The sequence below is a fragment of the Cheilinus undulatus genome, linkage group 1 (assembly GCF_018320785.1).
Source record: "Cheilinus undulatus linkage group 1, ASM1832078v1, whole genome shotgun sequence".
NCBI classification, from domain to species: domain Eukaryota; kingdom Metazoa; phylum Chordata; class Actinopteri; order Labriformes; family Labridae; genus Cheilinus; species Cheilinus undulatus.
Genome location: NC_054865.1, coordinates 20,976,380 through 21,003,516, shown reverse-complemented (window position 1 = coordinate 21,003,516; position 27,137 = coordinate 20,976,380). Strand labels below are relative to the sequence as shown.

At 38.4% G+C, this 27,137-nt stretch overlaps 1 protein-coding gene across 2 annotated transcripts in view; it reads right to left on the bottom strand.

The window, feature by feature from the left end:
• cdh8 (cadherin 8) overlaps positions 1–27,137 on the bottom strand; it is a 173,778-nt gene that overhangs the window by 46,559 nt on the left and 100,082 nt on the right. For both annotated transcript variants that reach the window (XM_041787257.1, XM_041787264.1), the window contains exons 4-6: positions 20,024–20,143; positions 7,101–7,268; positions 6,682–6,869 (exon numbers count right to left, since the gene is read on the bottom strand). In XM_041787257.1, the coding sequence (XP_041643191.1) occupies positions 6,682–6,869; positions 7,101–7,268; positions 20,024–20,143 (476 nt within the window). The remainder of the gene's footprint in view (positions 1–6,681; positions 6,870–7,100; positions 7,269–20,023; positions 20,144–27,137) is intronic.

The following is a 27,137-nucleotide window of genomic DNA, read 5'->3' as shown; positions in this document are numbered from 1 at the left end:
CCTCCCACTCACTTCATTGTTCACACTCTGACAAAGTCACACCAAGCGTCCTTGGGGTAATGTCATTTTACATCACAACACAACGGCATTCCACATTTGAGTGATGTATGGCTCCTCTCTGCAGACGCTGAACCAACCATGACTCGAGACTTTAGAGCGCCCATCCATCAGTCATGTGTATAATTCAATCTATGCATACATCCTCTACCAAGCCGAGCATTTACAGAATACATACATACAAAAGGAGCATGTGCTATCTTTGATACCATGTGTTCAGATCTCGGGTTGATTTTGTAGGATGTCCTTGACGTGAGGCTGCATCTTAACTTGCGTGCAGGTTACAGTGTAATTAAAGTGCATTGCTGTTTTTGAGTGAACATTTTTACACTTACAAAATGATGAAAATATGAACCTGGAAGCTTTTTATGGCTACAGGCAAGCAATGATATGCAGACCCAAACCTCCACAGCTTTTATCCTGGAGGAAATATTCAGACTGCGACGTACCAAAAATCACTGAGATCTTAATTTAAGCAGCAAAGCACGTGTCTTAGCATCTACTTCTCCTCCAGATTAGCTAATGAATAAAATGCTCTCAATTTGAACATTTGCTCCGCTGCCATTTCCTTGTACTTTACATTTATACGCAGATGTGTTTGCCTCAAGGTTAGAGATCCAGGTTTTAGTGACAGGACTGCGGCTAGCTTGCTCTCCCTTGAGAAAGGCAATTAAGGAGCAACTGCTCGACTAAAGTAGCTCTGGGGCTGCTAGAAAACTGCAGCTGTCACATGTGGATGTGTTAGCATTCAAAAGAACAACAAGTGGCTGCAGGTCCAGTCCATCTGCTCTTATGATGATGGTGATGTGGGTGTCAGCAAAACCAAATTTAACCAAAGTTAGATTGTGGGCTGAAGCAATTTACAATATGTAACAATTTGCCCAGAGCTAACGCAAGACAGGCAAGCAGTAATGTGAAAATAAGATTATGTTGTCTGAGAAAAAGTCATTGAGACCTGTTAGTTAGCATAGGCTGGAACTGTTTATCTAAATGCCCACACACATATGAAGTCCAGAAAGATAATTTGTTGTTTTCTTCAGGCAAAAGTCATAGATTTCTATCATGCAGACAGGAATTTGTTCCTTTTTCATAATTTGCATTTTGAAGGAAAATATAGTTTTCATGTTAGTATTCTTAAATAAGCTTGTGTTCTTTTTTTTCAGCCTTTGTAGCTGAAGGTCTGATTGTTTTTAGGGCTGTCAAAGTTAATGCGCTAATTTTGCGTTAAATCAAATTGCTTTTAACGCCACTAATTTTATTGTCGCACAATTAACACATGCACATTCTGTGTGACCCTCGACCCATCCCATAGTTTGCCAGAATAGGAAGCGGCACCGTTGTGATGCAGTGCAAGCAAGTAGAAATGGATAAAGGACAGAGACTTTTGAATGGCAGGTTCAGTTTCGTGACATATTTAGTGATTGCATTAGTTAGCTTGTTGTTTTGTTGACAAATCAAGGTCTGCTGCTCTCTGCCTGTGTAGTGAGACGACCACAGCTTGATCCTGTGTTGATAGCGTCTTTGCTAACACACAACTTTGGTTTCATCTAAACTTTCATGCAGTAGCTGTTCAAATCTAAATTCACCATTAAGCAGACCTGGGTCTGTCTCATTACTTTTACCTCTTCACCCCTGCATAAACATCTGCGATTGAGGACTATGGGAGAAGTTTGTGGTCAAATTTGGTCATATAATTAATCTGCATTAATTTTTTAAAGGTTAACAGCCCTGCTGGAAACATTTGTTTAAACTGATTAAATCAGTATTTGAAGTGGAAATACATTTTTGAGTATGACTCAACTTCAAATACTTTAATTCACACTGTAATTCAAAAAGAGTAAATAGAACTCAAAATATTTGAGGCAACTGACTGCCTAAAATTTGTTAGAAATACTCACTGAAAAAGCAGTGTTTGTTAGTAGCAGGGGCTACTTTAAAATCCAACTCAAAACAAAATGTTTAAGTCCTTTTCATAAAGCTACATTTTCTAAATCCAGTGCAGTTTTCCCTTACTTCTATCACATACTTTTAAACTGAACATTTATGACAGTCAAAGTAGGCTACCTTTACTGACTAAAAGTGATAATGACTGAAATGTGCACACCAAACCAGGAAGTTCTCCTCCATCATGTTCACGTGGCATTACTTGTCTTTTGTGGTTGCTCCCCACAGGTGGGGGCTTGTCTAACTGAGTCAGTAACTTCACTCACGGTGCAAAAAGTGTTAATGTCCATAGGCATTGTTGAAAAACTATGTAGGTTACGGGATAATTGTCAAATAATTTGGTTATGGTTACATAAAGTTACTTAAAGTGATTGAGTACTGTTTACTTAAAACTAAAAATGTGTTATGTTTACTCAGAAAAATAAATCTGAATTAGTTATTTATGATTTTCAAGTTCACACAACTCGATTTTTTTTAACAATCTTCTACTGTTCGGTGAGTAGATTAGTTGTTAACAGGTAATAGGGACAGGACTGGGTATAAAAGGAGCACTCCTCAAAGGCTCAGATAGTCACAGTCAGTGATGGTGTGAGGTTCCTCCACTTTCTGAAAGACCATGTGGGCAAAAAGTCCAACACCTTATGAGCAATTTTCCTCAAAGTGCAATTGCTAGGCACCTCACCATCTACAATCAATAATATCATCAAAGGATGCAGAGGGAGAAATCTCTGCACTTAAAGGGCAGGCTTAAAACCCACATTCAATGCCTGTGACCTTTGACCCCTCAGGCAGCACCGCATTGAAAACCCGGCATCATTCTGTGATGGATAATACAACGTGGGCTGGGAAATACTTGGGGAAAATTAAGATTTACAGCTAACACAGTATGCTACTGCAACTAAAAATATAGGTTAAGACTCCAGCATGCCAAGAGAAGCAAAAATCAACAACATCCAGCAGCATCGCTGACTTTTCTGCACCCAAGCATGTCTGACAGGTAAAGTGGAAAAGTATCCACTTTGAGTACTTCAATAATATGAAGTATATCAGTTTGAACATCAAATAACTTGCCATTGTGCTGTTTCAACTGAATATAGGTTCAAAGGGATTTGCAAATCATTGCATCCAGTTTTTATTCACATTTTACTCAATACCCCAATTTCTGTTATGCTGTCTGGAAATGGAGTCTGTAGGATAAGAATATCCTCAAACTAAGAGTCTGCTTTGTGTGCCATACAGTGAATATTGAGCAACATAATTAAGCTTTACTTGGCATAAACAGAGCAATCAGGGTCTATTGTTGCTTACAGTTTTTGCCTATTTTCTTAAGGAATTAGCTGTGTAAGCGTCATGTGTATGATGCTCAATGCAGAGCTGTTCTTGGGTCAGTGAATATCCAGAGTTTAACCCAGAGATCTTGGAGTGAATCAGAGGTTATGTGTCAATCAATAAATATTGAAGTATGTGTAACTGCTATATCAATAAACAATTATTGTTATCTATTTTTATTGTTATCACTTTAAACCCACTGTTAACTGTCAAAGCACAAATCTGGCCCCAGCTAACATATCCCCTCACCCGCCGCCATAACTGACAGAAATCCTATAGGACAGATCTGAGGGGGGTTATAATGATCACTTTTTATTGAACTGTCAGAGGGCTGATAATTTAACTCTGTGTTGATCACTGTAATAGTAGTTAATGCTAGTGCTGCATCCAACTGTATTAACTATGATGACTTCTTACATTCTCCCCTCACCTTATATCTGAATATAGAGTGATTAAAATGTTATGAACATCTGTTAGAGTAATGCAGTCCAGTTAAACACAACTTAAACCACAAATGGCTAGTGAGTGTAAATAAAACAAATTAAAAACACACAGCTATCATTTAAAAAATCACAAGAAGCTCAAACTCATTTAAAAACTAAACTACAAGAAATGAAATTCAAATAATCAAAAAACAAGTATAATGTGTTTATGGGTAGACAATTAGCTCCAGCCTTCTGCCAGTTAGTATCACTAAGTTGTGTAAGACATTTCAATTTCCAGGACTTGCTCTAGCTGTACAACCAGCCTGCTCTTACTCTGACTAGTTCAGCAGAAAATGCCAGAGAAACCCAGATGATTTTCACATGATTTACACATATTTAATAGGTATTAATTCAGGTTGCAAAGCATAATGATACAGGTTTGAAGCCAATCTTTGTCAGGTTTGTCCTCAAGAGAATAAGAAGACGGCTTTCTAAATATGTGTTTGTTAAATGAAAGTTTGACTGACCACTTCTGATGCATAGGAATTGAAACCTGAATGGCTTCACAGCATCAAGCAGATAATGTGGCTTGAGTTAAAATGTTTGATCTTTATGGATTGTTATCTGCACGAGATATCGTTGGAATACTATCAACAGCAGTTGAAATGTTAATATGAGTTTTTGTGCTGTTTTGGGTGTTTACATGGATTAATTTCCCTACACATATAAAACCTGCAGGAATGTAACTGGTCCATAAAGCTTGGACCACAAATATAATACACGACCTACAATACGCTCTCAAACCAGGCTTCTGTGTACAGATTCTACATTGATACTAAGAAACAGTAAATACAGATATCATGACATCAAAAATGAAAGTCCACTACATCCAAGACTTTAAGAAATCTTGTATTCAATTACCAGAATTAACAGAAAAACGTTTGCACATGGTCAAAATAGAACAAAGAGACACACATGAATATTGCCTCTTTGTGCAGTTTAGACAGTACTCTCGTCCTCTTGCAGCAGCTTTTGGTTAAAAAGACGCCTGAAGATATGCTGTCTCTTTAAAGATTCCTCACTTTTTGCTACAGTAGGTCACTGAAATAACAGATTTTCATCCTTTTAAAAGTATTGACATTTTGCCCAACCATTATCTGAACATTCCAATGAACACCCAATGCCTACATTTGCTGAAACTTGCTACTGAAAGGTCAATAAGAAAACTAATGCATACAAGAGCATAGATTTTGGTTCAGCATTAGCAGGACACAAACGAAGTATAGCAAAATTACATTTAAGTCTATGATGGTTCCTTTATCACAGATTAGCATTAAGACAGGATTTCTCTTAAAGCTTCAATTAGCAGAGATAGATCTGACATTTTTACACAGTTTTTGAGTACTGGTTGGGACATGTTACTGCTGTATTCTTTCAAGATTCAGCTCTCAAAGGTCTATGTTGTGTTTGATGGTCAGTTTGTGACATAGTAGGGTTGCTAGTAGGCACTAGAAGGGGTTGCAGAAACTTGGAAGAGAGAAAAATGGGCCAAAAATTAAAAATCAACTCAACATGTGATGTCATGGGCAGAAGATTAGGCTTTTCAGACTGGCAGGACTCTGTGCCAGTTCCGAATACTGAACCTAATTTTGAACCAGCTGGCACGTTCAAACCAGGAAAAAATTAGCTCTGAGCCTTTAAAGTTGGTTCTCAGCTGGAACCAAAAATAGTTGGTTCTTTCAACCGTGACATCATCAGTGGGCATATCACATTGTAGGCTGTGAAGAGGAGCAGAAAATGGAGAAAAAGTGGTCTGCTGTAGAGACAAAATGTTTGGTTGTGATCTGGGCGTTGACAGAATTCCAGGTGAACTGGAGAGGAGTACAGGGAAGACCATGTTATATGCCAAACTTGCAGAAGAGATAGCGAAGGCTGGGTTTACCTGAACACCAGACCAAATAATTAATAAACTCAATAAACTGAAGAAGGAATACTGGGACAGCAGGACAGGCTTGTGCAAAAGTGGAAGCTGGAGGTGGTTATACATGTCCACCGTGTTCTCCCACTTTGGTTCTGCTTAAACTAGTGCGAACGCGGGCAGGTTCGCCAGAAAGCACCAAGGTTCTGAGACTCCAGAACGGAACCAAAGCCAGAACCAGAACTGTCTGTCTGAAAACACCTGATGTGGGCTGGAGAGGGAAAGGAGGGTGGCTAGAGTCAAGCTCAACACATGTCAACACAACATGTATGTCGCAAGAGCATTTACTCTTGATGCAGTTTCGTTTGTCCATGCCTTTTCACTCCTGGTGATACACCTGGAGACTGCCAGCAGTTTTCAGGCCCTTGGGACATCTACAGCAAGACCAGGGCAACCCTACTACCCCTACAGGCAGTACCCTAGGCTGTGCTTACTTGCCACATCCACACCTAACTCTGCCCTAAAAGTGTGTATTTGTAAACAGATAATTTTCCCATGCCCCTGATATTCTCTTTAATTTACCAGAATCTTTTTCAATGACCAGCACTAATAAAATCCTCTAGCCAATCAGTAGACCATCAAATGACCAGATGAATCCTGATGTAGCTGCTAAGGAGTCACAACTACAGAATACTACAATACATGAACATTGAAAACCCAGTGGTATTAGCTAGCATACATCAAGTGTGGCTTTAATGTGTGAAGATAAAAAGGCAGTGGTGTGCCTAAAAATGTACCTTGACATCCTGTTAAGTAGAGACATATTTAATTGTTGATATTTGCCATTATAATGTACTAGAAATTTGAGGATTTTTTTTGTGAGGCCCTGCCAGAGGCTGATGTTACATGAAAATCCCTCACAGGACAAAGTTTGGGACCCCGGACAAGAGACAAAGCTAGACTAGTTGACTTTGGCTTTCTTAGGTCAGTTTCTACAACAGGCCTTACCTTTTTCAGTCGGAGAATCCCTTCTTGTGCCTGCGTGTCTGTGATGATCTCAAACATGCCCTGTTCATCCCCCTCCACGATGCTGTATGTTGACTTTGAATTCTCGCCGATGTCTCTATCGTTTGCTTTCACCTTGCCGCCCATTTTCCCTATTGGCAGGTCTTCAGAGATGACAAACTCATATAAACCTGGGCAGGAATAGACACAGCATTTGAGTTTCTAGAAATCTTGATCAAATTTAACAGTGCATCATGATTGGAAATTATAGCACTCCGTTTCTGAGGAGCCTTTTAATGAAATTTGCAAAATTATATTTATTTTTCCAATTAAGACTAATCAAAGAAATACATTTCAAGCAGCATCAATTGTCTTTGGCTCTTCATTTGATTTGGGATATTAGAGGTTTTAGAAGAACTTACTTTTAGAGAATTTTGGTGGATTGTCATTGATGTCCGTTAGCGTGACCGTGACAGTCGTTGTTCCAGACAAGCCGCCCATGTGGCCCCCCATGTCTTTCGCCTGAATGACCACCAGGTACTCCTCCCTCATCTCCCGGTCCATCCCGTGGAGGGCAACTTTTATGGTTGCTGGAGGTGGAAACAGTTCATAACACATTAATGCAATTATAAACATGAGTGATATCCCCGCACATCACTTTAATGATCCACGAGTGAGTATGCACAAGGACGGCACACTGTAACCTTCAAGCCCACCTTACTCCCCCTTCTTTTGCAACACGTATTATTTGGGATAAAGGCTTTGCAAAATAAGGATTCCAAAGCAAGCCCAGGTATAGATTTCCCTGCAGGTTTACTCCTTGAGAAAGCACAGTCTGCGTGAGCACGCTGAGGTGGCCATGCCTGAGCCATCCCCAGCCCTGAGAATCAGCTGTGTTTGTTTTCCAATGTGTTGCTCCTCCGTCTGCAGTCATTTGTATTCTGATTGAGTGTGAATTATGCTGTCTGTCTTGTATAATCTTGAATATTGTATGCAGAATGGACCTTATTGACTCTGCCACGGCGATGAATATAAAAAGGGCTCAGCACAGGCATATACGGATAATCCACTCAGGAAACAGAGGCCCGCAGGATCATCAAATGAATATAAAACCCCTCATAAAAGCCAGGCTTTGGCATGACACCCTGCCTTGGTCCTGAGCTGCCTCAGACAATGAGAATATGCTCAGCTATGATGAAAAATGTGGGAGGGGTTAGGATGTTGTCTGTGCCTGCATTTTCTTTCCTTCAGATAGATTTTTCTTTGAGATGCAGCTCGATTTCAGGGTCAGTTTTGCTTTTGGAGGTCACACGCAGCATTGATGATCTAAACAACTAGGGGGTGAGGAGGAGAAAAATCAGGTATTCTAAGAAAAAAAAAAGCTGCTTCAGCTAGCAGCAAGACTGCAAGAATTACAAACCAATTATTAAGATGATTTCTGCAAATGATAAATGCACACTTTAGAATAATATACTTAATTTATTCAGTTTTATTACTTGGTTTGAGGCATTTAAATTCCTCACATTGTCTCGGAAAAAAATCAATCTTAAAACTAAACAAAAGAATAAAACTTTTTTTTTTTTTAGAGGGTTATATTAGACCACTTCTCCAACAGCCACAACCTTTTTTATTATGCCTTGACCCTTTTTATGAAGCATTTTGCTCACTATCTTTGATGACTGAACTGCCTTTTCTACTGATCCAGTTTTAATCGAATAAGTAGAAAAATGAAAGAGTCAACAAAATGCATGCACTATGTTTGGTTTGATGGGCTACATGATCATTAAATTATCAGCCTGTCATTTACTGACAAAGAGGCACACAATCCTACATAATAGTGTCATATTTGCATTTTCCAGAGAAACAAACAGTTTTGAAGTTAAAAAGATGACATTGTGGATTGGCCAAACTACTTCCCACAACTGCACAGTGACAGAACTTAAACATTTAAGATGTCCAAAAATCATCCAAGGTTAACAAACAATTATTACACAAAGGAAAGCTTGTTTAATCTGTTCTAGAAAAAGTCAGACTGCAGTACCCTTTGTGGACAAAGCCGCTTGTTTCACTTTGACTGTATTAGAATGGACAGCACTTTCCCATATCCTTTTGCTGTACTGAATCAAAGCCAGAGTACCCCTCAGGTGGGATCTGTATTAAACTGACAGGCCAGATAGACTGTTTCATATATGCATTGCATGGATACATTCATCTAAGCTCCCATAGAATGTGTTTGGTAAGGGTAGGACTTTGCAAAATATTCTCAGAAGGTGATTGGACCCCGTGCACATGTGGGTTCTCTCCAGGTGCTCTGGTTTCCTCCCACCAACAAAAAAACATGCTCATTAGGTTTATTGATCACTCTTAATTGGCCGTAGATGTGAACATGAGAGTTCCTGGTCGTCTGTCTCTAAATGTCAGCCCTGTGATTTCCTGGTGACTAGTCTAGGGTGTACCCCGCCTCTTGCCCAATGACAGCTGGGATAGGCTTCAGCCCCCCCATGACCCCCAACAGGATAAGGGGTATAGAAACTGGATGGCTGGATGGAGGTGATTGGATGAATGTTCTGTCTGTCACATTCACAATGGGCCAATCAGAGAGGCAAGACAAAATAAGGCTGTAGACATGCAAAACATGCAAAACAATGTTCTCTACCAAAATAAACTTTTTGTTTGGCTTTTTGCTCTTGTTATGATAAAGAAATGTGGTCAGGGTCTGATTAAGCTGCCACTTTTCTACAGCTACATCTGAGCTAGTTGTTACAGTGGTAGCAGTTGTTGTATGCAACTAAACCCCACCTGCTACTCTTGCAAACTCATGAGGAAGCAGGTTGGTAAAAGAGTGAAAACACCTTTTCTCTCATTACAAAGCTTTCAGTTTGGCTCTTTACTCTTGTTTTAATACAAAAGTGTGGTCCAGTTCTTAAAAAAAAATGTTGCTATACTATAGCTACATCCAAGCTAAATGCTACACCAGTGGCAACCATTGCTATTTGCTTCCAGCACAACTAAGCACTTGTTCTCCTCAAATGATGCTGATTGGTCCGGGCCATTTTTAGGTCTGGCACAAAAGTTGTAGATTGGAGCATTGCAAGATGGATTTGCTTGATGACACACATGAAGTGTGGCACAGCATCTGCTTCACAAGCTTACTGACATACTGCAAATGTGATATAGTTTGGAGCCAAAACAAAGTACTGTGTCTCATGCACCTGATACAGGCAGAGAATCCACAGAATAGATACTTGACTACAAAGAAAAGGTCAACAGAAAATTAAGAAGACAGACTCATGTTTGTGTTTCTTGACGGCCCTGTTGAAGGCCATGAGCCAAACGGCTTAGGTGGAATGAAGTTGCTCTCTAATCTTAAATAGTGGCAGGTGTTTTCTGTTTTCACATGGGTATATGATGTCATAGGAGGGATTACCCAGTATGATGACAATATGATGGTGGGTATTTTTTCATCACTGTGGCTGTAGGGAGACACTGCAGCGGCGTCACTGAAGTGTCCTTAGAGGGACAGTAGCATACAATTAATCGCAATTAAAAAATAATTAATGCACTAATTGCGGATTTTAGTTAATCATGATTAATGTGATTAATCCCGACAGCCCTATAAAAACCTTCATTCCTTGATTTACGCCATGCTGGCGTAAGCATGTGAATGCCCCACAGTGCTGATGCCACACTTTGAACCGGAGGTCAAACCGCATAGATTTGTAGAGGACAGCCAGGGAGAAAACAGTCAAAGGTGAGTGCTAGAGTAAGAACCATGCACTTTTGGACAGGTGCAGACACAGTTTATGTAGTGTCAGCTTAAAGACTGATACAGGGATGGAAGTGAAGCGTGGAGTTGGACATAATCAGTTTGGGTCTTTGGCTGAGTAGGTAGAGTTGGTCATCCCTAAACCGGAAGGTCTGGGGCTCGATCTAAACCTCCTACAGTCACATGTCGATATGTCCTTGGGCAAGACACTCAAGCCTAATTTGCTCCCACAGCTGTGTCTTGGCGTGTGAATGTATAAGGATGGGTATGAATGTGATCAGTCATTACTGATGGCCAATCTGCACAGCAGCCTTAGCCTTCAGTGTGTGAATGCAGAGGGAACTGAGTAAGTGGGACATGCTGATTTCATGTGTGCTCTTTCACTGTTACATTAGTGCAGTGCAATGTCCATGGGATACTGTTTGTGTATATGCATGCATTTCACCCTAAGTATGCAACGTCTCAACAACAGAGGGTAAAATTGAATTCCTCTTGAGAGATCAATAAAGGATATCTTCTTTCTGATAGCTACTACTAGTAAAATGATAAATATTTAATATTAATATAAATATTTATAAATGGTGAAAACTTGAAAAAAGCCCTGTAAGTTTCAAAGATACGCTAACTCTAGATGAATTCCAGCACCTCAGGTTAAGCATGGAATGGTATTTACTCTGAAGCTTTTTTCATAATAGGACAGTTTATAAAGCATACAGAATGATGTGCATCTTTGTCCTTGGAGCACATGAGGTACACAGAAAGACAACTGAAGGTCTGGGTAAGTAAGCATATAGGATTCAACATAATGAGACACTTGTCTCTGCTTTTAAACCATGCAAATACACTTGAATGAGAGATTCTAATTCAACTTGTCTCTTTTTACTTCTCGTACTTATTGAAGAAATGATCTCAAAAATGTGGCGGTATGCTGTATTTAGACTTGATAAACCATATAATTTGGCTCGTCCAAGCAGTGAAAACCAAAATAAGTTTGGATTTAGAGCCAGCGTCAACAAGGTGGACCCACCTCTCCTGAAGTCACACAAACAAATGAATCCATAAATAGAAGAGCAACAAACAAGTCGCTTGTACTTTCTCTTTCACGCACGCACACAAACACACCCCAGTCAGCCAACGAAGAGCAACACTCATCTCTGTTGATCATCGTTAATTATTCAAATTAATTCCTAATCACTGAAAAGGGAGGATAGACAAACACTCATTTCCATAGATATTTGCCTCAACTTTTTTTTTTTTCACCGACCATTAACCAAGTGATGAATTGGGGCAGGATGTTTATTTATTTATTGAATGCTTTTCATTTCTAACGTGGCATCGTAAGTGTCAAACGCATTCTAATGGTTGTTTTCCCCTTACCTTTTATTTTTCATTAACATTCATTAAAACATCTGGCTCACTTGAATGAGCCATCTGCATGTGCTTCACAACCACACAAAGCATGAATGCTAATCCTTAAATTGTCCGTTCAGTGGGTTTTCTAAAGCCACGTTCCGGCTGCAGATGCCTCACAATTGTGACGCCTATAGAAGCGAGGACAAGCCACATTTCTATTTTGTTGAATTTCATCCTAATTATGTACATAAATTTGGAGACTCCCTCTCTGGAAGCTTGTTTATTGTGTTGCTGTTTTCCCAAATTGTGAGCAGTCGATTTCCATCTCATTTCTTATTAATGTAATTTCACCATTATTTAATCATATTGCTTACAGACACGTGTTAGAAAGTCAGCTGGAAAAGCAATTAAAGATCCAATCTGGAATCTGTTTGGAGATAACTTTATGCATGATGACGCTGCTGAAGAGTCCGTCTTGTGAAGGGAGGAAGTAATTATTATTGTTATTATTATCCTGAATTCATAACACAGTGATTCTACACAGCAACATATGAGTACACTGGTCCATTTGGCATTTAGGACGACCAATCATCCAGCTGATGGAAACACGCAACTGTGTGGTGCACATCTCTGCTAACTCTACGTTTTGTAACTTTGTGAATCTAGTATTGTAGCAGCCTTTTGTTACAGCTTATAAAATGTGACTGATAATGCACTGAAGTAAACCAGGACAAGCATTGATGTATTATGTCAAACAGACATGATTTTGTTCTCATCCACCTACATGTGCAGCTTAGACTCCCTGGTCTATCAGTCTCATTCAGAGCCGTTCTAACTGCTTCTTTAGACAAACTAACTCAGCTTTATTAGGCATATTATAGTAAAAGAAAGTTCTGTGAAGATAATAATTTACATTTGTGATGTCTGCTTCTCTCTCATAGGGGCCTCACTGAAAAACTTAGAAATTAAAAATTTAAGCCCTTGAATATTATTGGTGGACATCCAAATACTGTTTTTTGTTTTGTTTTTGTTTTGTTTTCTTAATGTTGCCATTTTCTTACTATTGTCCACTATCATGGTGAAAATAAAGGCCAATGAAGTGCCCATATATGGCTCCTTGCCAATTTATGGCAGAAAGAAAGTGTATGTATATTAAAATGTTAGTTATGGAAATAAACGCATAAAAAAGTCAAATGTGTACATATTAAATCTAATATTTAGATACAAAATATTCTATGTATACACATGATTATTTCTGAGGTACATAATGACATTTTAATTAGGACATTAGGACATGGAACAGGGACAAATCAGACCTGACAGAGTCACCTAAGATGGCTTCAGTCTTTCCTAACAGGGTCAGAAACATCAGATTGGTGAGGTTGACTTTAGATTCTGACCTATTTTGGAGAAAATACATGATTGGATTCAAACTACTGTATAAGATATGGTGGTGCCAACAGTTTTATATTATAATTCTAACAGGAACCCTAAAAAAAAAATCCCCAAAACTGAATAACCAAGCCAATTTTAGCAGTGATGAGACTCACATTAAAAATGTCATGTTTATGTCATTTGAGTTTATTAAAACTGCTATACAGTGTAAAACGGACTAAAATCACAAATATTTCACTATTTATACTATTAATTTATTCATGAGAAAACCTAAAAAACCTACACCATAGCTGAATGTCTTCATGAATTTAAGCAGAAATAAACTGATATAAATCACATTAGTTCAAACTGTTATAATGTTATAAAAATAACCAATATTCACTCATATTTTACTTTGTACACCTTGAAAATTTCTTCAAATCAGTCAAATTTACCACAGGCTCACATTTAATTTTTTTTTTTTTTTTTTTTATAAACCTTTGGTATCATCTAACTACACTATAGAGTACTATCATCTTATATATAATGAGCTTTCTTTTAAGAAAATACCCTTAGTATGGCTGCCAGAAGAGTTGGCCATATGTCTCAGCAGAGACAACATTGTACACCCCTGGGTGTAGGCACAAACAGGGTTCCTCCATTTTTCACACTACAATCTCAGTAATTGCTAGAAATACTTAACAAAACTTGTCATGAAATTTAACACTTCCATTTACCTTTATAATGTGTGAGTTTCATCAAATTCTCACTGTTAGATATGATTTAAGGGCCATTTGATCTAGGCAACTTTTTATTGGTTAAATGGTGTGATGTCATTTTTTTGTGATGTCGACTGATCTCCACTGATTGGCTGAGAAAAATAACTGTCACAGAGTTCGGGGTACGCCACAAAGGAAGTTGACCAAAGTGGCCATATATGGTTCCATAAAGGGTTAAATTCATTGCTAGAACTACCACGTTAGTTCATTCATGTGTTTTTGATTGTGCTTTGTTGTAACAATGTATGTAACAACAGGAGCTTACTTTTCTGATATGTCTTTGATTTATTCTCACGCTGTTCTCTCAATAAAAATGTTAACACCATGATTTATGAGCCTAAATGACCTTAATAATCACAATGAGTGATTTATTGTACTTCTATTGCATTTTGAATCTAGATTTGAGTCAACTAGCAGGAATCTTTTCTCATTGTTATTCTGGTCTATTGCAATATGTGAAGCTTGCTTAAGCTTTGTGCTTGAAGGAAACAACAAAATGGCCCCCGAATAAAGCTGATGCAATAAGCTCACAGAGGGAAGACAACTTTCAATATTATTTGACATTTAAGTGTTTTTTTTTCCCTTATATTTTTCATCATATTTTGTTTACTAGAACACATGGTGCTGACAAATGTGTTTGCTTACCCCGAATTTAGAGTTTTTGGAATTTTAGTATTGTTTTATTGCTTTATGTTTTCAACTTGTTTCCTTCTTTTTATTTTTTTATTCATATTTTTCTAAGAAAAGATTAAATATTCCTTTCTAAGTCTCACAAAGGGATTTCTTTATTTTTTTTATTTATTTATTTATCTTTATTTTTGTTGAAGATTATCCCTTTACGGTGCACTCAGACCAAGGCGAGGCAAGACCAACTTCTCTCCCCAGTCCCTTGCTGGCCTGTCCTCACATTGCTCCAGACCTAAGTATGATAATGTCATGTGCATATGTCATCACTTCATAATAGGACATATGTGTGGCATTTTTTACAAGAAGCACTGTCTCAAAGTCATCCCAAAGAACAACACAAAGACCAATGACAAAATTGCGCTCACTCTGTGGCTTGTTTTGATCGGTTTGGGTTGGATAAACTCCTGGATTTCTCTACAATGCAAGGTGGTACATCAGTGCACACCAATCATACACTTTATGGACAAAAGTATTCAGCCGCCTGGCCATCACATCGTCAGGGACTGTAATGGAGCTTTGACAGCCTCCACTCTTCTTGGGAGGCTTTCCACAAGATTTTGGAGTATTTCTGTGGGAATATGTGCCCATTCATTCTGTGGAGCATTTATGAGGTCAGGCACTGATGTTGGATGAGAAGGCCTGGCTCAAAATCTCTGTTCCAATTCATCCAAAAGGTGCTCAGTGGGGACGAGTTCAGAGCTCTGTGGGGGCCAGTCAAGTTCTTCCATACAAAGCTCATCAAACCGTCTTTATAGTTCTTGCTTTGTGCACTGGGGCACAGTCAGGTTAGAATAGAAAAGGGCCTTCCCCAAACTGTTTCCACAAAGTTGGAAGCATAGCATTTTCCAAAATGTCTTGGTTTGCTGAAGCATTAAGACTGCCCTTCAGTGGAGATAAGGGGCCTAACATGAATCTGGAAAAACAGCGCCATACCATCGTTCCTCCTCCACCAAACTTTACAGTTGGCACCATGCAGTCAGGCAGATAATGCTCAAGCATTCCCCAAACCCAGACAGACTGCCAAACAGAGGACCAGGATTCGTCACTCCACAGAACACATTTCCACTGCTCCACAGTCCAGTGTTATAGTGCTTCAACTTATTCCATCTGGTATTGAACTTGGTGATGTGAGGCTAGCATGCAGCTGCTCAGTCATGGAAGCTCATTCCATGAAGTTCTGGTGGCACAGTTTTTCTTTTTTTTATATTTGCTTAAATTAATTCAGTGGATGTTCACAATTCTTCAACTATGGAATCACCAGAGCGTTGGCAACTTTCACACACCGTGTGCCTAACCAGTTGTTGACCCCACTCTGTGATTTTACGAGGTCTTCTGCTTTATGACTGAGTTGCTGTTGTTCCTAAACGCTTCCACTTTCGAATAATTTGTACAATTTCCCTACGGGGACAAATAAACTGACTAACTAAATAATATCACTTACTGTTGACTGTGGAATATCCAGCAGGGATGGACTTTCACGAACTGTCTTATTGCAAAGGTGGCATCCTACACAGTACCACACTTGAAGTCACTGAGCTACACAGAAAGAACTATTTTGTATCACAAATGGAGACTGCATGGCTAGGTGCTTGAGTTTGTACACTTATGGAAACAGATCCATTGAAACACCCAAATCCATACATTTGAATTCATTCTTTTATCCATATAGTGTAAATAGAGTCCACATTGCCTACCCATGCTTGTGTCTGCATAAGCATCCTGACCCTTTTTTAAATACTCTCTTCCACCCTTGCCACGGCCAGGGAAGTGCACTGTGCCTGACCGTGTTATGGAGCACTCAAACATGACGGGGCACAGTACAGACTGTCTAGTGTGAGTGTGCCCTTGAGTCTTGAGCACTCTTGTCAGTTTTTCAACCACATCAGCAGTGCTCTGTTGATTGCTGTCATAATTTTAACCAAATCTATTGATGGATTCAGATAAAGTCATCTGATTTCAATGTATCTAACTATATTCTTTCTCTTGGGTATCAAGTTGAATATTTTCACCATCTTGCGGTTAATGCATTTTATAGTTATGCATCAAGATTTCAAATATGCACCGAATTTCAAATTTGGGGTGTTCTAGGCAGTAGGATATTTTATCCATCCAATAGAGAGGGATTCACCTTTTATTTCTTATCAAAGAAAATAAAATATGCAGGTTTTTGCTTGCTGACCAACAAATGTATTTCCATATAGAGTTGAAAGACTAAATGTCACATCTTGGTGTTTATCTTTGCCAAATTGTTGCATTATCTGTCATTACAGCACACTTTAGTTTTCTAATGAGTGTTGAAATTATATGCAGCTACATTATTGTTATTCAGATTGTCTGTCATGGTAATTTAAGTAGCTCAGGAATCAAGTCATTGAAGTGTTAACATATTACTTTTTCTTCCTTCCATACTGCTGCATTTTTCTGTTTTACATCAAGGTATACACTCATCATTTAAGTTGAAGTGCCCCCAGTGCTACATGATTTTTTCATCCCCATGCAGTGTTTATGTTGTGTGCAGCTGTAGAGGGAGGAGGCAGAGAAACTGAGCGAGCCTGGGAGTCGGAGTTAACAGCAGCCTCACGCAGCGATAATTTACAAGCATTTCCAAAAACAGATGGGCTAAGTTACCTGCAGTCCTGTTGTTGTTATACAACTTTCTAAGCAATAACCAACATTGTCAGCTCCCTTTTAGCATGCATTTGTTAATGTGGTCCCTTTTGGGCATGCTGACAAGAGGTGAGGTTACATAATGATGTAGACATTTACAAAGTGGTGAAAAACACTCATCGTCACGTGGTTGTCGGAAAGTGTTTTTTAATGCCAGAAATCCTTTTATTTACACTCCATAAGAAGTGTATGGAGATTCAGGCGAATGCACAGTGTAGGATAACCTCATGTGGGCCAGCAGGTGTGGAGGCTGTTGAATCTCCACCTGCTGGAACCTTCTGAACCAGAGCCACCTGCCAACACTGCACACTGATATGTAAAAGTCACCTTCTCACCCGCTTATTATTAATTCACTGTATATGTAGCACAAATGCCTATGAAATGAATATAAAAAGAATTTTGCTTTGTTTTAAAAATATAATTTAAATTATATGTGTACTGCAAGATGTATAAGCCTCCATTCTAAACAGCAGCACAGAGAAGAAACTGTCAGCACACAGCCAAGCGTTCATGCATATTCATGTAATCAGGATGTGGATGTCTTGTTGATGTTTCATCTCATGTTTGGATGTTACAGTCTACTATGTAGTCTAGACATCTCTTCTTAAACATTAAACTAATCTACATATTCAGACAGTGCTGTGCTGTGGCTTTAGGTCAGACTGAAGGTTTTCAAATCACGAGTGAGGTTTTGCTGCTTGCCAAAAGGTCATTTAACTCAGTTTGCTGCAAATCATTAAATTCCTCCAAAGGACAATTTCTAAAATTTGAAGTCAAATTGATATTTTAAGGCATTTTTTACACATATACTTTTTGGGCTTTTTATTCCTTTATTCATAAAGAGGATAGAGTCAGAAACAGGGATTCTGTGGGGGAGCAGCATGAAGGAAAGCTGCCACCAGCTGGACTTGAAGCCGGGTCGTTGGTGTACATGGAGTGCGCCTTAACCACAGGGCCATCTGCACCACAAAATAGAAGATCCCTCTATATACAGAAGAGACATTTTTCTAATAACATTTTTTTCAAATTTCTCTTTAGAACAAAATAACATATTTTCTTCTTTAAAAAATAGTTTTCCAAACAGGCTCTTTTTTTTTTGCTGTGATGTGAAAACATGCTGTCAACATTACTGCTTCAGTCATGACAAATAAAGGTCCATACTTGGGGCATTTATTTATTTTACTTTATTCTTTTTTATCATTTATTTATTTATTTATTTTATTTTATTTATTTATTTATTTATTTATTTGCTTTTTTGAAATCCCTTTTGGCACACTTTGGTTTAGTCACCATAGCCACAGTGATGTAAACTAAGACACCACTGTGCCTAAATGTCTCATTTCTAATAAATAAAAAAACTCACAGACATCTCAGTGGACAAGTCATTTTTTACTGTTACATTATCTAATTTTCAGTCCATTGCAGATTCATATTTTTCTGTGGCAAGCTTATACCTCAATCTTCAATCCACAAAAACAAAATATTATTTTCTCTGAAATAAAAGTAGGGTTGCATACAAACGGGTCAATTGTCCCTTCAAAATAAAAGCAAAACAAAAAGTCTAAATACAAATAATGGAACTTCAAACTGCAAAAAAAGGGTAAATTAATCAAGATTCACAGTAGAAATTTGTATAATATTCTACATTTATATTCTTTGGTCTTTGCATTTTGTCTGATTTTATGTGTGTGTGTGTATATATTTCATCAGGAAACAAAAATTTGACTGCAATAAACTAGGATGTAAAGCTTTATCCACAGGGGGCGCTAATATTAACATGAAACCAATGTTCCACACAGGAACTTTGAGTTAAAAGCATTTAATAATTATGGTAATATACAGAAAATAGCAAATACATTGGTTGACTGATTAAAAGGTAAGCGCCCATTGGTGAATATAAATATGCAGTCATGCAATAAACGTTCCAGATCACAGTCATGCTGGCAGGTTGTTGACACGCATGCATACAAATGTCTTTAGAAGCACACAAAAACACAGGTAGCACAACGACCAGGATACACAGGTATCTGTAGGTCTTTTCCATTAATGCCTGTGAACTTCTGCCACCTTTTGAACGTACTGACCATCCACTACTTGACCTGGGCTGACCCTGTAAGCTCATTTATCTAGAATATAGCAGGTAATGAAAGAGGACGGATGTTTGAATACTAAGAGGTTCTGGCCTGATGTGCCTCATCCTGTCTTTAGGAAAAGGGCTATGTTGAAGTAATCCTTAGATGTAATCAGTGACTCACTGTAAAGCCCATTTCACTCCTTTTTGTCCCATTATGGGCGTGGCATTCATTCATTACATTTTAGAATACATTATGTTCTCCATTGGTTAGAATCAGACAAAGGATTTGCACGCTGTATTAATAGCTCCCATTAAAATTTAATGAAGCAACGCTTTGACCTCTCAGCGATCTTCGTCAGGCTTTGTCAGGCAAACAATGAATAAGAGCATAAAGAGCTTTTCTAGTCGTCAGAGGTGTCCTTTTTCTGTCTGTACTACTATGTGTGTGTTTGGCATGCTATTTTAGTCTAAAACTGTGGATGACTGCAGTATATATCCATTGTGTCTTTCATGCTCAAAATGACCCTCACTATGTTCTGCTTTCCTCTTTATCACATTAAAAATAAAAAAAATTACAAAATAAAAAAAAATCCCCCTATGTTGCTGTAGCAGACTTTTCTATTAAAAACAAAGAACATCGCTTACCTGAGTTGGGGTCTATAGAGAAATATGGTTGTCCTTCCAGTATGCTGTAGACGAGTTTGGCACTGTTCCCATACACTGGATCATCAGCATCTGTAGCTGTTACCCGGGTAACGGGGGTACCTGTGGAGCACACAGAAAAAGTTATAAACTGTTACTCTATAGGCAATCATCTCTATGTCGCTGTGAACTGAGCTTTAGAAGTGCTGAGCCAATCAGGATGAGACGATTCAGCTCACTGTGGGGTTGATTTGTCTCCTGTCTCATCTGTGTCAGACATGCTTGAAGCTCACACAGCATACCAAATAGTTCTGCACTGAAATATCTGCAGCATTTAAAACGCGTGCAGTTTCAACCTGACAATTCTAGTGTAGTGACAACGAGGAGTATAGAAATGATATGGAGTTCAACTTTTTGTGCTGTCCCTTTTTCTCGACATTATGTTCTATAGATGATGAAATTCACAGCTCTTTTTTGCAGTTTTATGTTGAGAAGAAATAGGACCTCATTCACCAACATCCTCTCATGATTTCTCTTTAATTTCTTCTTGAGAATGAGAAACTTGTGTCAGATTCATGACGTGTTCCTAAACTCCAGAAATGTTTTTGAATTGATGCATGCCATGTGCCTGGAAGCTGAGAGCTTGTGCATTGTTTTCTTAATTGGCATAAAAAACCCTTTTTATGCTCATAGAAATGTTTGAGACTGCAAAGCTGTGTGCAAACACAGAAGGCAAACAAGATTGAGAGGAGAGGTAGAGAGATGTTGACAATGTCCAAATTAAAATAATACATTAAAAAAGGTCATGCACAGGACTTCAAGTAGATAGTGCTGCTCAAAATGAAATTGAAAAAAGGTCAAATTAAATATTTATTATGTATCTGTAGTGGATATTAGATATATTGATGGCATTGGGCCAAAACCTCATATCTCCAAAATCACAAATTTTAGGGAACAGAAAAAAAACATTGTATTTTTCAATAAGTTTAACAGTAACTGGTATGGATTTTTTTCCACAAGTTTTATTGATTTGAAATAAGTTAATCCCATGGATGATGTAAAGGGTAACCAATAACACTCATTTATGAAAAACAAAAAAAAAAATCATGATAGGAGTTTTGGCCCAACACCAGCATGCCACAAACACTTAAATCAGATGATCGCACTATAATCAGAAACAGCATTCATAGCACTGTAATAAAGAAAGACAGCATTAAAGATAAATGGTAAACTAGTTAAATTTGGGAGTGGAATGTTTCTCAAAATGAATATGAGTTGATTTTAAATACCTATATTTACTCTAAATGCTGTAGCTGTTCAATGATGGCATATCATTTACAGACACATATGTGAAAGAATTTTTTTCTTCAAAGTATGTTTTTAATTAAAAAACTGAACTATCTCTAGGTTTATTTGACATTTTTCAGTTAATTTAAAATAACTACTTTGATCAAAAGTTTACTATCTTTTTATTATTTCTTTTTGCATTCTAATAATATAGAGGTGCTTAACTGATAAAAATGCAGTAAGGTATCATGAAATAAACTGTATATTTTTGTGGCTTTTTTAATCTGGCATATTGAAGTGCAAATAGTAATTATGATACCTTATTTAATCAGCAGTCAAATAAGCATCAGCATTCTCTCTGATAAGAAAACTGACATTTCTTACTAAAAACTGTTGCTGAATGATTTTGAATGCTCTTTTCATCCCAGTCACATCAATAACTTTGAACCTTGATAACCTGTTGTTAGTTATCCCTATTACATAAATTATATCTGTCCTTTTTTAAGCATTTTACAACTTTTCAAGTCTTTTGTTACTGAATACAAGTGTTGTGAAACATGTTGACTAAACTAGTGCTGTCGGTCAATTATAAAAAAAATAAAAAAATAATCTTATTAATTATAGGCTTTATGATTAATTAATTGCACATGTTGATAAGTTGAGTACTATTGTATTAAAAAACCAGTAAATGAAACCTTTATTGCCCCTTTGAAAATTTTATCATCGGGCTTGTCTTAACTAAAAATGCAGTTTCAGAGTTTTGCAAATCAGCACAATATGTTTTTATTTACAATTTACAACATTGCAGCTCTCTTGGAAAATGGGGTTCTAAGAGTAATTTCAAGGCTGCAATTGAAAATAAAAATCCTTGCTTAATTTGTACTTCTACTGTAACACTATTATAGTGTGATGCATATTTTGTAAAACAAATGCTAGGAAATATTAAAGTATTGAGAAAAGTACTGCTTCTAATCAAAATATAATAAAAGTGACACGAATTGCTTCACTCTGAATAGAAACTCATTAATTTCATTGGATGTACATCCACAGACTCTTTCAATAACGCTAATCTCCTCCATGAACCCCTAATTCTCCTTCCAGTTGTGCGTCCAGAGGTCTGTCATCAAAGCATCAATTACTTGTGGCAAATGTGACATGACTTCAGATCAAATACTGTTTAATGGATGTTTTGACCAACTGGGCAAACCAGTCATGTCAGTGCTGATTAGCATTTAGCCTCTCATAATGCTACCATCTACTGGTTACATTAGCTGGTGTGCAAATCAACATGGCAGTGATGGATGTGTCTCATGCTTATTATACCAAAGCAGGAAAATATCAGAATGCTTTTCACAGCTATTGGTCTCTAAGAACTGTAGACCATTAATGTAGAGATGAAAAAGGAGCACTATGTTGGCTACAGCTGTCTGATGAAGGTCAGATGATGATCCAATATTCTTCTTGAGCCTTATTCACTTAGAGCAGACATCATCTTCAAGCAAAGAAACACTTTTCCTTCTAAGAAGAGTTTGTTCAATTAAAAGTTTAGCTCTTTTAATGTAACTGGAAGCTAGCATAGAAACACGTTTGTATTCTTGAACTGCAAATGGAATATCTCTCTTCCTTTAACACTGAAGCAATTAGCCATTACCTTCACACTAACAATACCCAATGTAGCAGAGACGACATTCTTTATTAAACTGGCTTCTATGAGGTTTACAGAAAATGTATGCAAGGACTCTCATCAATACACCGACTCAAAGCTAAACACTCAAGGCGATTCACAAAATAGATTAGTGGCAATTCAATCCACCATTTACAGCTCTATTAAACCATATCAGGAAAAAAAATACACTGCAAAACCGAATATAAAGAGACTATTAACGCAATTAAACTCATCCATTTTAATTCACAGTGACCTAGCTTCTCATCAGTCTCAGTGTGAGCTTGTGCATGAGAGAAAGACAGAGAGAAGAGAGGCTGACAGTGAGCTACAGGCTGGCAGGAAGCTACAGATGGTATGGTAATTGTCTCTGTGGAAGATGTTTAGAGGTGCTCTGACAACAAAGAGAGACGTCGCTGCTGCAGACGGCTCAGGTCCTGCCACAAACACCTGAATGTGTCCACTGCAGATGGAGGGGTTTGTGACTCAGAGAGAACTGGATGGAATTTCTATATGGAAATTTGGTTGGAACAGTGTAAAATTCAAATTCAACCGCTGTTCAACAGGTGAAAGCATGTGAAAATATGGTTCCAGTGTGTAGAGTGTTCCATTACAACATTACTGACCTTAGGGAAACACTGTAGAGTACATTTATCCAAAATTAAAACCCTAGCATGACTTGATATGCAGGGTGGTAATATATCATCCAGATGGTACGCAGTCTACTGTGCGTCTATAATTAAAAGTATTAACTCTACCATTACTGCAGTTTACGGCCCATAATGTTGAGCTCTGCAGCCTTAGAAAAGCAATAAAAGACATGATAACCTTCACAGCCAAGTTAGTAAAGCTAATCCTATGTAGACTAAGTTAGGCTTAGTGACTGAATATGCTTAAAAAAGAAAAAACTTCAGCCTGCATCACAGCTTTCCATTAACGGATGACAAGGTGACATACTTTGTAAATCACACCAATCAGAGCAAATAATTGCAATTCATGCAGCCTTTTGTGTTCTTTTGTAAGAGTGTCATGAATGAAGATATCGTTATCACTTAGTCATCTACTTCTGATGTTTTCATCTCAATATAGTCATGAAAAGAAACACGGCAAATAATTATACCGGTCAAAGTGTTAAGAGAATTACCACAGCATTAAAAACCAGTGTCAATATAAGGAGGTACAATACAGTTAAGTAAAAGCCCATGCTCTAATATGGGCCTTAGATTTCTGCATTATATTTCTGGAAGTTTCTTTGGACCAGTTATAAATGGACAAGGGATTGAGTGTAGATGGCCTAGTGGTTTAAGCCATGCGGCCCATGTTTGAATCCGGCCTGTATCTGCTTCCCCACAGTCTCTCTCTCCACCGTCCTCCTCGCACCTTTCAACTCACGGTCCTCTTGTGTTGAAGAACGCTGAACAAGTCAAAACTCATTCAGCAAGCTACTGCTGTGGCTGCTGCCTACACTGTGTGATTCTGGGCTGTCCCAGCAGAAGATAACCAATCATGGCGATATCTTTGTACGTGGCTCTAAAACAGTGCTCCTATGTCGTACTGGGAGACAGGCTGACAGACGGCAGTTGTCACGACCTTGTGACCAGTGATAGCCTGGGTAAAAATTCTGACAGTGTCAGAAATTTAGGATGACCATCTCACATTGTGACTTCTGCTACAACCTAGGACGACTAACAAACCAACTGGAATGCAGCAAGAAATTATAAGAACGATGAACTCAACACTGGCGCCAACAAACAAGCAAGTTGCATTAGAATGGAAATGATGCCAAAAAGCTTACATTTGTGGGATCTCATGAAGGATATCTTTCTAAGCATATGTCTTATGAGGCATCATTTGTTTAAAAAAAACCATTCCAACAAACCTGGGAAAGAAATATTTCATCTCCAAACTAAATCCCTGCACTACAACCACATCAGAACACAAAGGTCCTCTCATCAAGCACTGCATCTTTTCAGATCCACGTTTCTGAGCTTTAACTCGTCTTTCTGACGTCAGCCACACGTGTCATCCATTGATTAATAGTCGCCGCCTTGTCTGTGGTCTTGTAACGGCAAAACAAAGCAAAAGCCACCTTTGCACTCTAACTGGAGAAGCAGTTTCACTGTTGCAGCCCAATTATTTCACAGTGAGAGAGCCTCAAGTGCTCCTCTGGGACCGAGGTGTTCGAGTAATTCATCGTCTTATGATGACCCACACTGTTGTGTTGCCAAAGCTTACCTTGTAAATTCCATAGCGCTTGTTACACTCTGTGCCTTTTGCAGTGCTTAGATCACAGCAGATCAATGAGCTCACTTTCTCTCTGTGTTTCTGCTCGCTGTGGTAGCAGTGGAAAAAAACAGCATTTTATAAGTTGATGTCAGCTGCTGATAGAGTTTGAGTTTCCTCTCCTTGAATTCACTGAAAATGCCACTCAAGTCATGTACTCTTAGTTGATGTGAAATAAATTATGAGCCTGATATTCCAGGTATCATATTTCAGCAGCTATTAACACGAGATCTCTCTGCATTGATTGTACCCACCATAAGTGCTGTGCGTGTGTTGTTGAATATCTCATATTTCTCTCAATCTACACACTGTGACACCTCAGTATGATGTTATCCACGTGCACTATTAGCAGTTCTGCCAGAAAGCCCGACATGATGTGGAAATTTCTCACAAACACTGCAGATAAGTAAGTAAATTATCAAATAAATTGGTTGACAGGATGTAAGGAAACATAATTATATGAATTATATCTGAAAGATGTGCACAATAATCCAAATTGGTGCGCTCATGCAGTAATGCTGAGAAGCAAATTATATCCTGTGTGCCATAGGTGTTTGCCAATTGTCAAATGAATAAAATGAGAGACAGCTAAGGAAATTGCACCTCCTTTTTCAGAGATACAGAGCCTTATCTGCCTTAAAGTTAAATTACTACTACTACAGAGAGAGGAGGCAGCCATCTACACAACCCTAATTATGAAAAGTACGTCGGCACTCCTAAAAGGTGTCTGACTGTTGCAAACAGGCTTTATAAATTCAGTTAAACTATGGATTGAAGTGGGGGAAGTGAAGGGTAGGGAAAAATCTTCATAAAAAACAGTGGAACCGCTGAAGCATGAAATAGCTCCTTCTTTCTTTCCCTCCCACTGGGGCAAAATGCTCCTTACCACCCCTGATAAAAAAATGAGGGATTAGGAAAGCCAGTGTTTTGGTCCTGTTTCAAATCAGTGCAGATTAGCCCGTCCTTCCCCTTGATAATGCACAGAAATTTCAGGGACACTGCAGAAATAGATGCAGCAGTAGGCCAGGCGATGGGCACAGAAACCTGATTGTAGGAGGAATATTGTCTCAGGCTTTTATTTGAAGCCTGTAGCATTGTGGCGATTACAATAATAGCAACACAACACCTTTAAACTTCCAGGGATAAAACAGCTGAATGGTTACTAAAAATGAATACCATGCAGAGAGAATTAGGTATGAAAAATCCTGTGATGGAAAGTGGGAAATGTTTACCAGCAATGCCGTTGATGTCCTGTGTTATCTACTGCTTTTAACCCGGGTAAAACTAACACATCATTCTTGGTCAGACCTATTAGAGATGTGCAATCATGCTATTTCCTGTCTAAATGGATTAGTCTCACTTTTCTCCCGCCGTCAAGCAGATGCCCAGACACTAAACGATTGCTTATAACCTTTTCCTGTGAAGCAAACCTCCCTCTGTTGGTTTGGGCAGTAGCCCACAGAGTGACACGCATTAAGTATGCATGAAAATACAGTCTGCATTTATAGCTGTTTTCCCATGCTAAGTGTAATCTCATTAATCATGTCCTGAAGTTCAGGGGATTTAATACCGCACTAATAATTTAAACACACAGCACTTTCAAAGCATGCCATTACTGAACACAAGGCATTTATGTCAAATTTACAGCTGTTGTTTTTTCCCACTTGAGGGCCTGTGGTTTCTGAAGGGTCCCAGAATAAAGACACGGGGGTCTAGCCTTTCTGTTTTATCAACTGACAGAAATAATAGGGCACCCACTTCCTATTTACTCTGTACTCTGGCTCAGTGATAGCAAATCAATAGGAATCTTCCTTGGACCAGAGAGGGGGATAAATTGGTGGATGCAGCCCGATGTGACACAGCACAGCTGAGGAAGGACACTGC